At 43.5% G+C, this 12,613-nt stretch overlaps 1 protein-coding gene across 1 annotated transcript in view; it reads left to right on the forward strand.

Moving 5' to 3' along the window:
• Positions 1-4,838: 4,838 nt before the first annotated feature.
• Positions 4,839-12,613, forward strand: part of NSUN7 (NOP2/Sun RNA methyltransferase family member 7) — a 29,430-nt gene continuing 21,655 nt past the window's right edge. Inside the window, exons 1-4 of the mRNA XM_083458532.1 lie at positions 4,839-5,057; positions 5,808-5,887; positions 8,853-9,223; positions 12,082-12,140. Coding sequence (XP_083314658.1) covers positions 8,911-9,223; positions 12,082-12,140 — 372 coding nt within the window. The 5' untranslated portion in view covers positions 4,839-5,057; positions 5,808-5,887; positions 8,853-8,910. The remainder of the gene's footprint in view (positions 5,058-5,807; positions 5,888-8,852; positions 9,224-12,081; positions 12,141-12,613) is intronic.

Consider the following 12,613-nt stretch of genomic DNA (forward strand, 5'->3'; position numbering starts at 1 on the left):
GCTCACAAGGCTTGCGGACGGCAGCCTGCAGCCCGAAGCACGGGGCACCCTCCGGAGGAGGGCGGGCAACAGCCTGTTCTGGGGGCTGGGGTCGGGGGAAGCTCGGGCTTCCCCAGCCCTGCAAGCTCTGGGAGCGATGGCGAGGTTGCGCAACCTCGCCTTCGCTCCCGGAGCCCTAGCCCCGAGGCTAAAAACGAAGCCAGGACAGCGCTCGCTGCATCCCGCTCGCTGTCATGGCTTCTTTGCTCTTTGGGGCTCGGGGGGAAATAATTTTTTTCCTCTATTCCCTCCCCCCCCCCCCAATAAGTGCGTCCTATGGGCCGGTACGTCCTATAGGGCGAAAAATATGGTAAAAGATCAGGCGAGTTTAATTACAGCTCTTGAATAGCTTGAATAGAAGACTTGTATAAATTTGTTTCTACTGGACAAAGAGAAAGACTCCTGGATGTAATTGGCAAGAGCTTCTGTTACTAATTAATTGCTGGACAAATATTGTGTAGCTTGTATTACAGTTAAGCAAAGAAAATGTCTCAAATTACACTGCTTACAAGAGCCATCGGGGCACGGGTGGCGCTGTGGGTTAAACCACAGCGGCCTAGGACTTGCCAGTCAGAAGGTTGGCGTTTTGAATACCTGTGACGGGGTGAGCTCCCGTTGCTCGGTCCCTGCTCCTGCCAACCTAGCAGTTTGAAAGCACGTCGAAGTGCAAATAGATAAATAGGTACCGCTCCAGCGGGAAGGTAAACGGCATTTCTGTGCGCTGCTCTGGTTCGCCAGAAGCGGCTTAGTCATGCTGGCCACATGACCCGGAAGCTGTATGCCGGCTCCCTCAGCCAATAAAGTGAGATGAGCGCCGCAATCCCAGAGTCAGTCATGACTGGACCTAATGGTCAGGGGTCGCTTTACCTTCACTTTACAAGAGCCATCAGTTCAGCTGCTGAAAAATACAATGGCAGGGAGTTCAAAAACAAAAGCATTGTGATCTTTAAATTGGCTTTTCATCATACAAAATTTGATTTTAGCTTATAATAAATTACTTACTGGGTCTGTTTTCAGTGTGGCACAAGGCACTCAGCATTACTAAGTCAAGTAAAGGCTTTTGTTAAGACACAATGGGCCACTGAGATTTGACAAAACGTTCGTTGCACAAATTGGACACCTAAAGGATTGTGTTTTGTCACTGTGTCAGTCAGTCCTTGCCAATTTACATCAAGCAAAACTGCCACTGTGTGTCCAGCTAATGATCCATCTGGCTTGGTTGGATGGCTTCAATAGCGGCCAATGTTGTGAAAATAAATCTATTTGCAAGGAGATTTCAGACCCGATAGTTGCCAAGATGGATGGCCAAGTTGTGTTGATCTGTCTGCGGCCATAAGAGGCAGGCTAAACCCAACACGATAACTATAGGTACTGCAGGAGGGATGGTGCATGATAAAATATAAGGTATCTGAAAAATATTTAGATTTGCACTGGTGGACTTGCACATCTGCCTTTAAAGAGAGAGATTCTAGAAGATCTATGCAGGCTGGGAGGGGAAAAATGATAGCTTATTCTTGTGTAACCTTGAGTTTTCCTAATGAAAACAGAACAGCAAAAGCTCAAGCAAAAGCTACAAGGATATCGGAACACTAAAGAGACTTCAAAACCATGACACGCCTCTGACTGAACGCAATAAGGAGCTAGCATATTGCATATTTACCCCAAAAAAAGGTAAATCTGGATTAAGTGGAGAAAAAACACAGGATCGCATTTTGATGGGAAAAAATTTGTGTGGACACTGTGAAAATGGTACAATGGTACCTCGGGTTACAGACACTTCAGGTTACAGACTCCGCTAACCCAGAAATAGTACCTTGGGTTAAGAACTTTACTTCAGGATGAGAACAGAAACTGCGTGGCGGCAGCGCAGCAGCAGCGGGAGGCCCCATTAGCTAAAGTGGTACCTCAGGTTAAGAACAGTTTCTGGTTAAGAACGGACCTCCAGAACGAATTAAGTTCTTAACCTGAGGTACCACTGTACAGTCATACCTCGGGTTGAAGTTGCTTCAGGTTGAGCATTTTCGGGTTGTGCTCTGCTGCGACCCGGAAGTAACGCAACATGTTACTTCTGGGTTTCGCCGCTCACACATGCGCAGACACTCAAAATGACATCACGCGCATGTGAGGAAGCAGTGAATCGTGACCCGCACACACGCAGACGTTGGTTGCATTCGCTTCAGGATGCAAACACAGCTCTGGAACGGATCCCGTTCACATCCAGAGGTACCACTGTATACACATCAAAGGCTTGTCACCCCAACACTGTCACACCTTTTCCCTGATCAAGTCCTCCCATCAATCTTCTGTGTATAAGGACTTAATCACAAAAAATAGAGGACATTCCTTAAGGCTACTCCTGCATCCCAACTCTTTTTCCTCCATCCAGGTGAGCAAGAAACATGATCCAAGGTCAAGGACACATTCTACACAAAGAAAAGGTCGGGTGAGGGATGTGGCCTGGTATGACTTGGGAAAAGTCCTGAGGGCCATAGAAAGTGGCATTGAGCACCACATTTGGCCCCTGGGACTAAGGTTCCCAATCCCTGGTATAGACTTTTCAAGATGTTCCTTCAAGATGTGAAATCCTATACGTATGTGTCTACTCAGAGGTAAACCCTACTGAGTTCAATGGGATTTGCTCCTGGTACAGGTGACTTTTAGGACACGGGTGATGCTCTGGTCTAAACCACCGAGCCTCCTGGGCTTGCTGATTGGAAGGTTGGCGGTTCAAACCCCCACAATGGGGGTGAGCTCCTGTTGGTCTGTCCCAGCTCCTGCCAACCTAGCAGTTCAAAAACACACCAGTGCAAGTAGATAAATAGCTACCATTGTGGTGGGAAGGTAAACACTGTTTCCATGCGCTCTGGTTTCTGTCACAGTGTTCCATTGCACCAGAAGCGGTTTAGTCTTGCTGGTCACATGACCCGGAAAAACTTTCTGCGGACAAACACTGGCTCCCTCAGCCTGAAAGTGAGATGAGCGCTACAACCCCATAGTCGCCTTTGACTGGACTTAAGCGTCCAGGGGTCCTTTACCTTTCCACCCCCTTTACATGCGACATTTAGGGTTAAACAAAAGAAATTAAATGTTCATATCTGTTGGTTGTGATAACAGCTCCAGAAGCTCTTCTGGCTTTCAAAATAGAATTCTATACTTTCACAAATGTCATCAAAAACTCAAAATCATCAGACGGGCAAACAATTTACCTCTCCCTTTTCCTTTTAAAGCACTACCTTGCTGGTGGTATTTGCCTTCACGTAAATTCTGCCCAGCATTCAGACATCTTTGTGCGGTTAGCACTTGCGATGGGAGTTTTTACTGTGCAGTTGCTTAAATGTGGTGATGAAAAAATGAAACTGTGAAAATGATTGGTATTAGTAATTTGGCATTGTTATAATGAGGCTATTATTGGACTGTAATTGAAAACTAATAAAAATTATCAAAAAAGAAAAGAAAACGAGACTGTGAAACCTACGTTGCTGGCACACTTCTTTGTGTTGCACGTGCAAAAATTAAATTATGAAGCTTATTTTTCTCTGCTCCAAAAAGAGTTAAAAGAGATCTCTTCAGAGTCTTTCTCGCGTTCACCCCAAACATGACCATTGTGACTGTGGTTATAAAGAGCATCAAAAAGTGTGCAGAAAAGTGTTGGAGTGGAAATGTAAGGAAAAAGAAGGCACCTTCTATAATGTGGAGGACATGTAAGGTAGTAAAAGAATTTTGGGAAATGATTTCTAATGAGTTGAAAAGTGTTTAAAATAGCTTTTTCTTAAAAAAAACCAAAAACCCAAAGCTTTTCTTTTAGGAATTTTAGGTGCTGAAATCCCAAGGGAGCAGAAAAGACTATGTATGCGACCACGGCTGCACAGATATTGCCAGCCCAGACATGGAAAATAGACAAAAGGCCGCCCCAGAGAAGAATGGCAGTTTAAATTGATAGATTATGCAGAAATGCCAAAAATGACTGGAAGAATCAGAAATCAGGAAGGCCAAAATTTTAATAATGGGGCAAATTTGTAATTTATCTTAAAAACCATTGTAAGCAGTTAATATTGTTAGTAGGTTAAATAAATAAATAAATAAATAAATGATAATAATAATAAATTGTTACTAGGATTGGAAGCACACTTGTAGTTTAATGGTGAATTTTGGATATAATAGAGATGTAAAAGATTTGGATTAGTATAATAAACGAAGCAGGAGAAAATGACCAACAATAGGACCCACAAAGGGGAGGAGTGAAGTCCAGGTGATTCCTTGGACTCTCGTTTTTTATTCAATATATACCGCCCTATAGCCGGAGATCTCAGGGCGGTTCACAAAAAAGATCACGAGACATAAAATCAAAATAAAAACAATAATCCAATAACGCCCCCTCCCATTTTTTATCTTGTATGTTGGATACGTGATTGTAAAAGTGTGATTTGCAAAGCCAAATGAATAATTAAAAAATAAAATAAAATAAGACGGGCGAAAGAAAGCAGCAGGGTACACCTACGCCGAAAACCTCCGCCTCCGCCCGCCCTCCGAGAGAGAACTCCGGGGAGGGGGGAAAGAACATTGCCGGGCGGTACCAAAGCGTCGGTCCACGCAGGGAGGGGGCGAGGACAATGAGACGCCAAGCGCAAGTGAGGACACGGAGGAGGGACGCAAAAAAAGAGGGGGGGGAGGACAAAGGGAGTTTCAACGCACAGGGAAATGATGGGAACCAAAGCCCGACCGCGGCCCGCGCGCTCCTACTCGCGCACACCCGCCCGCGGGTGAGCGAATGGCCGAGTCCAGATTTGAACGCAACGGCTTTGGCTCGAGGCGGCGGCGGGTGCGGCACGTGGGCGGGGCGAGGCGACGCCCGAGCCCCGCCCCTCCTGGAGGGGGAGATTGGGAGGCGGCGTCTGGCGCGAGAGGAGCAGCGTCGGGCGCGTAGCTGGTCAAGCAGGATCAATCCCCCCCCACCCCCGTCGGCCAGGGGTGGGGATGCGCGAGGCCGCCCGGGAGAGTCGCGCGGCGGCGGCGGGCGGGTGAGGAGGACCGAGGGAAGAAGCGGGAGAGCGCGAGCCGGCTTTCCCGCCCAGGAGCATCCCTGAAGGGCGTCGAGGGCTGCGCTGGTCCGTCGCGGGGTGAGGGGGGACGGGAAGGACTCGGGGCCAAAACCGCCTCACTGCTGAGGCGAAGCGTCGCGCTTTTCTCCTCAGACCCGCTTCACAGCTTTTAAACGCGGGAGTTGGTAGGGCGGTAGGAATTCAACAGGTGCAGTACCGGTGCGCCCGCAGGTCACGTGCCCGGATTTTCCCGGACTTCAGGGAGGTATCGACGCGTCCCTCACTCGAAAGTCCTTTTTTGTAAAAAAAGAAAAAGGAAAAAACGAAAATTGACAGCTTGGGGGTTTGTTTTGTCCTGGACCCTCGCCAAGTCCAACAAAACGATGTTTCCATGGCCTTGTCAAGGGTCCAGGACAAAAGCACCCCAAAAGCTGTCAACCTTTTTTTTTTTAAGACGAACGCCAAAGTTGTCAATCTTTTTTTTTTCTTTTTACAAAAAAAAGGACTTTCGATTGAGGGGGTGCGTCAATACCACCCTGAAGTCCGGGGAAATCTAGACATGCATCATCTCTGGTGCTGCACCTTTTATATTGGGGTTGCTTTTACTCTTTTGAAAGATGGCAACCCTAAAATTTAGTAGCTGCAGGACGGCAGAAATTTGACAGGTGCAGTATTCTCCCTCATCGCTCAGGGAAAGCCTCCTTAATGCTGCCTTTTTCTTTCTCTCAGCTGATCAGAAGAGTACAGAGGTCTCACCAGGGAAAGCACCGCCACGAAAATAAAGCACTCCAGTCATTTCTTAACAGCGGGTATGTGCATTTCCTTGTTGTCCTTCGGTCTTAATGGTTTCCAAGCGATGGAAGAGTTTTGGGATCGGCAACGACAAATATCCCTTAGTTATTAAGGCGTAATGCTTTCTGTGTGCAGAGAAACGAGTGATGGGAAGAAATTCACATGGAAGAAACATGAAAGCTATTCTGCTAGGATGCGTAATCCATGTGGATTTGGGTGTGTGTGTGTGAAATAATCTGAAAGAGTAGTGGGCAGGATCTAAGTTTCTAATTGCCAGTTTTTGTGCGTGTTGATGTAATACCTTGGATGTTCTTTCTCGGGTGTCTCAGAAAGGCAGCTCACCTGACATTACCACCTTTTTCATTGCAGTAGACTGCATGTAATTTCTGTGGACATGCAAAGTGTAAGGAGGGTTTCTTTAAAAATAGGAAACATATTGTACTGGGAATGGTTCCACTAAGCAAATAAATAGGTTTTGGAATATTAGAAATTCTTTCAAGGGCCACTTCACGAATGATTATATCTCTGTATGGATAACATTTCAGTTTGTGCTTGCTATGTTTGACCAGGTATATTCATGTCCATATTGTGCAACTTGTTACCAATCGGTTCCTGTATCACAAAATTGGAATCGGTGTGGCAGTCAAAAGATGTGTGCAATTTTGTTGATCACATGTGATCTTCATGTAGGATCTGTGAGAAGCAGTTCTTTTTAGTGATGCTTCCTGGAAGGTTTTTGATTCTGCTGAAAGTTGACAAGATATTCTACAATTACCTTATTTTTGAACAGATTTGTTTACTCCTTCTTTACTTGATGCTGTGGCTGCTGTTTATATTAAACGGTTGTAACGCTCTCCTTGTTGATGAGGAAATGGTTCTTGTAATGTTGTGCTTGTCATCAACAACATAAACTTATACGAATCGGGGGACAGCATATGCAAAGTGCAACAGCTGAATTTACTTAAAATAGAAAATGGCCTTGGGTAACATCTCAATCACCTCCCCCCAAATAATAAATCTTAGTCCTTTATGAGAAGAGAGCTACGGTTGCTCAAATACTGGCTCACACTGACATAGCTATACTACAGCATCATCTTGTGTGGACATATCTCCTGTATTAGCAGCCTCTTGGTTACAATCCTGTGATAGCAACCTACTAGCAAAGTATTTAAACAGAGGGATTTTAAAAACATATCCATTTCTCCTCCCCCTGCCAAAGACATGTCCGCTGCTACTCTACTGAGTGTTCACCAGTGTTTCTAGTATGAAAGCAATAACATTTTCCTGCTTTAGTGCTGTCAGAGTACTAGTCCTGAAGATTTTATCCAGGTATATGTAGGTTTCTAAATGTCCTGGAATGTGACTAATCAATAAACCATGCATGCCCACAGGAAGAAAGCACACAGATGTGTTGTTGCGGTCCACACTTTATGTGTGAATTATAATCTCATACCACTGGGCGATTTTAAAATTTGCTTTTAAAAAACCCTGCTTAGACATACTCTTTGCTGGCCACAAGGCTTTTAGGGATGACTGTTGTTATATTATAACTCTGTCCTGCCTTTCTACCTCAATCTGTACCCAATATAATGTACAATCATAAAATACAAACCTGTGTTGCATTGCCTCCAGTCATGCCCCCGTTACCACCTTCAGCTCTGCAAAATGACTTTATTGTACATGATTATATTTTTGCAGTAACTAGGGTTAGGTCATATTACAAGCTGCAGCATTTCAGTGGCTTGGTATTTTTTGTTCTGGAGCCAGCATAGGTAGTTGCTGTTCCTGCAGTTCCTAGGATCAGGTTGCTGAAGAGGTTCTTCTTGGTCTCCGTTATGCTAATGGTTTCCGGTCAAGCGTTTTGATTGTGGATACATATATCTGTCGCCAGGCTCAATTAGGCTCAATTAGTTGATCAGAGCTGAGTGGTAGCAAGATGCTTTCGTTTTACACTTGCTGACTTGACATATGTACCTGCCAGGGGTAGCTAGTGTGGGGTCCTCCCATCACCATAAATCTGGCTGGGACTGATGGGAGTTGGAGTCCAACAACATCTGGTGATGGGGGCCCAATTGGCAGTACCACAGTGTTTCTCAAGTGTTATGTACTTAACTTGCCTTTCTAAACTTTCTCTATGAAAACTTTCCTTGTACTTGAAGACCTGTGGAGCAGAGCAAGATGTGTTCTCCCATTCTCCTCATTTCATTCTTGTGTGCAGCTTAAATTCAACCAAATCCAGCCCTAGTCTGGGGAGTGGGGGGATTTTGTGATTAACTTCTGGTTTGCGTCCCATCTCCCTGCAGGTGCATTGTATCCTTGGTTGTTTCAGTTTGAGGATCTAGGTCTAGGACTAGATATTGGAGGATGGTACAGGATCAGTATAGGGATTTTCCTAGAAAATATATGTAGAACTAGGCGATATCTGGTTTTCAACATTGCAATATATCACCAGCTAAATATATCACCAGCTAAATATCATGATATCTTGATATATCCCAATATGTATCTGGGGTGGTGGTGGGCCTTGCTGGGCCTCCCTGCGGGGCCAGAGGGTACTGCCATACCTCCCTGCAGTGGCAGAGGGTGCACCACACTTTTCAGTAGTGGCCCCCGCCCTGTGGAACTCCCTTCCATCAGATGTCAAGGAAATAAACAACTGACTTTTTTAGAAGACATCTGAAGGCAGCTGTGTTTAGGGAAATTTATCGCATTATTATTATTATTATTATTATTATTATTATTATTCTGTTGGGAGCCGCCCAGAGTGGCCGAGGAAACCCAGCCAGATGGGCAGGAAATAAATAAATAAATAAATAAATAAATAAATAAATAAATTTGTTCCTGCTAGTGATGTCTACTGTGTTAGCCACCTAGACAAAATGATTTGATGATTATATTTTCAAAGAAGAATATAAAACAAATGTCAACAAAATGCTTGTCAACTGATTTGTTGCAATTAATATACAACCCATATTTCCACAGGGATCTTCGGAGTCTGACTTGCCACCCTTCTATATACTGATACATCAATACCGAAACAATGCCGGTTCTCAGAAGTAGCTTGGGGCATTCAAATGTTAATATTGCAAGTGACACTTCGAGTCTCCACGAGATGAATTTTTCAAATGGAGAAGTAATTTCTGAAAAAAGCTCAACAAGCCTGTTTGAGAAAAATGGCTATCAGGACTCCATTTACCTAAACGCTGCCAACATCTTTCAGGGCATTCATAATGAAAAGCCTCAAGATAAAATATTGGTAAAATATGGACATGGGCCACTACCTTCTCTTCCTGATTTCAAAGATGAACAATTCCAGCGTTTGTCCTATGAACTGGCTTTTAGTGCTCTAAAATGTAAGTACAAAGCCTGTCCTAATTTTTCTACTTTCCACCCCAACTATTAAACTAAAATGTGTACATAATTCACCTTTGTGTTTAGAACTATGTAATTTGTAGCTAATCTAGTTGGCATAGAGAGCAGAGCCTCATTTCTGTGTCTCTTTCAACCACACAATGGTGTTTCATTTCTCTTTTGCAAATCTTGAATCTTTAGGGCTTGAATGAGTTTATTTTAATCAAGAATATGTGCCAGTGATCAGTTTGCAACAACTATGATTGCATGCTTGGCAGATTTTTCTCTGCCTTTCTGCCCAAGGCTTAAAAAGAAAAAAAGCAGGTCATATATGTTTCTAAGTTATGAAGGACAGCCTGCTCCTAGGAGACCACTGCTTTCTAGGGGAGAATCAACTACTTCACGTTGCATGCGTCTTGTGTCTCTATTCCTTTCCTTCCTTAGAGGGCTAATAGCTTTAAGTAGGAAAAAGGGGGGGGGAGTGTGTGCATGTTTGGCTCGGGCTTTCCGGCACAGTACATTTAGCCTGAGCAATGCTCAGCTGACAAAACATACAGCTTAGGTGATACGCTATTTTGGTTTTTACTTGGATGTAACCACTGGGTGACCTAGGGGGAGGGGGTGGTTACAGTGGTACCTCGGGTTACATACACTTCAGGTTACATACTCTGCTAACCCAGAAATAGTGCTTCAGGTTAAGAACTTTGCTTCAGGTTGAGAACAGAAATCGTGATCCGGCGGCGCAGCGGCAGTGGGAGGCCCCATTAGCTAAAGTGGTGCTTCAGGTTAAGAACAGTTTCAGGTTAAGTACAGACCTCCGGAACGAATTAAGTACTTAACCCGAGGTACCACTGTATTTGTAAGCTTGGCATAATCTGCATATCCCTTTCTTCCATACATCTTTATTTTCCTCCATCTCATCTATATGTTACATTCCACATTCCTTTGGATCACCTTCAGCACATATATGTATCCTTTTTTATTTTGTCTGTCTGCTGAGAAGTGGCTGGCCTTCCTCTTTGACAGAATGTTTGAATGACTGCTCTAATCCTGTTTCCCACAAATTAGTCTAGGGTTGGTTTTACTGTCAAACCCAACCCTAGTCCAATTCTGCAATATTCCTTGATCTTTGCAAAAGAGCTCCCTACTCTGCCCATCTGCCAAACTTTAATTTTGCAGCAGGGACATCATACAACATGTGGGGAAACAATCAGAACCATGTATAGATGGTTTTAAAAAGACTTTTAAAGAAGTCTTTAAAAAGTCCATGGTTATGCTTCTTAAGAATACTGGTGTATGCTTTGCATAACTTAATTTATTATGAACCAGCCCTAGTAGATCCATTGATTGGAGAACTTTCTGGTTTTCTGCATGCATTTATGAAACAAGAGCACAAACAGACACACACCAAGTCTCTGACAAAAGTGACATTTAGCTAATAAACAGGCATATGTAGGCAGTCACCAAAATATATTTCTTTCCCTCAAAAGTCAGTTCTTTTTATCTTTAAGAGGGGCAAGCTGTGGTGGAAAGTGCACAGTATTCAGACATTGAGATGCCAATAGGAAATTAAGGAGGGTGAGGGAGGTTACCTTGCCAACTTGCTGAACTGAGATAAGCATGTCTGAATTGGTATGCAGAAGTGGAGGGAAAGCTATTGGCGTCCCTGGCAACAACCTAAAATATGGTGACATCAGCTTTTATCGCTCATGCAGGGAGGAGAAACTATTTCTGCCCCGCATTGATAATCCACATTCCTAGTTGAAATTGAATATAATGTGGTGCTTAAACAGAGGAAAATCCTAGGCAAAGTGTAATCACAAATACTTCCATGAATCTAAAAATTAAACTTAGTAAGTGCTGTGCTTCTGTGTTATGGAAACTATAACGACCAACAAGACAGCAATAGTCCATTAAAAGTACCCTGGATGGGAACAAGGCCAGGTATCCAGTTGTTAAACACTGGGGGTGGGGTGGGGGGGGAGCTGCCTTGTGTTTTTCCCTCTACCTTTCCATGGACACAAGTTTCCTTTGAACAAGATGTACCGTGCTATTAATAAGGAATGTGTTCCAACATTTGTGTGCACTCCTGCTTTTGTGTTTTGCAGTTCTTGACTTTTAAGAACCTGTGCACACAATTAGAGAGGTCCCCCCCCTACATGTCCACTTCAGCCAGTAGATTGTATTTCATTATGGGGATAAAAGTTTGTGTGTACCTTGTGTGTGTGTTTTTTAAAGGCAGGTACTATAAATTACATTGAAGTTGGCTCATTTTGAAACTGACCATAGCTGGTGTAAATGAAGATTCCTATGGGAATACATGGCTAACTAAAGCCAAAAGCCTGCCTTTGCAGGAGGAGGAAGGGGTAGGGGAGAAATCTAGTTCTAGATTTATGGCTTATGCACTTTGCACTAAACCATGGTGTTACTCAGGGACAGCAGCATGACCAGAGACAGCAGCTGAGAGGGGTCTGCTCCCTGAGCCCAAGGGGAAAAACTGCAGCTAGAGAAGTGATCACAGCCTGCTAATGTAACTAAATCAACCTATGAGTAAAGTTGGGAAATGGCTTGCCATTCTTTCTGTGGAACCATAGACAGTTTCCATAGTTTTGGTGGGACGAGCTCTGAGTGGCACATTATTTAGTGAGATGTGCAAATATTGCCACTTATGGTCTTGTACATCTTGTGACATTAAACATGATTTATACTCACGGAATACTAAATTTTATTCACACTTATTCACACATATTTTCAGAATTCACCTTAGAAATGTTTAAATGTTACTGATTGCTACAATTTTTTAAAAAAGCAAATGCTGTAATAATTTGAAGATCGCTTCTACCATCTTTTTCGTCTGTAGATCAAGATGTTCTTGAAACTATATTGCTAGACAGTGGCATTTATCCAATGCAGTCAATAGTGAGTAAATATTTTGTTTTGTGTTTGTTGTACCTTGTTTGCTTAAATTGCCCTGTGCAGATAACTTACTAATGCACTCACTTTACATATCACTAGATGAGTAACTAATTTAAAAAGAAAATAATCCATGTTCTTTGTGTGCAGATGAGTATAAAGCTTTAAGGACTGGCTTGTGTTCAAAGAAAAATGGACTTGCGTGTCTTATTCTTGAGTTTCAGAATCCTCTCTCTCCCTCTCTGTATGTACACACACAAACACACAACATACCTGTGACACATGTATTCATAAACATATATGGCAGAAGCCTGCCAATTTGATCTCTGATAATTAGGTTTTCCCTGAGCTATATAGGGTTGCCATATTTAAGAAAGTAAAATTCCTGACACCCTCAAAGTTGTTGGGCTATTTTTGGGAACAAACCCAAATTCTTGAGCTTTTGGGGGGAAACCAAGCTTTTGGAGCTGTTTCTGCCC

Source organism: Podarcis tiliguerta (assembly GCF_965153285.1).
Source record: "Podarcis tiliguerta genome assembly, chromosome: 9".
NCBI lineage: Eukaryota > Metazoa > Chordata > Lepidosauria > Squamata > Lacertidae > Podarcis > Podarcis tiliguerta.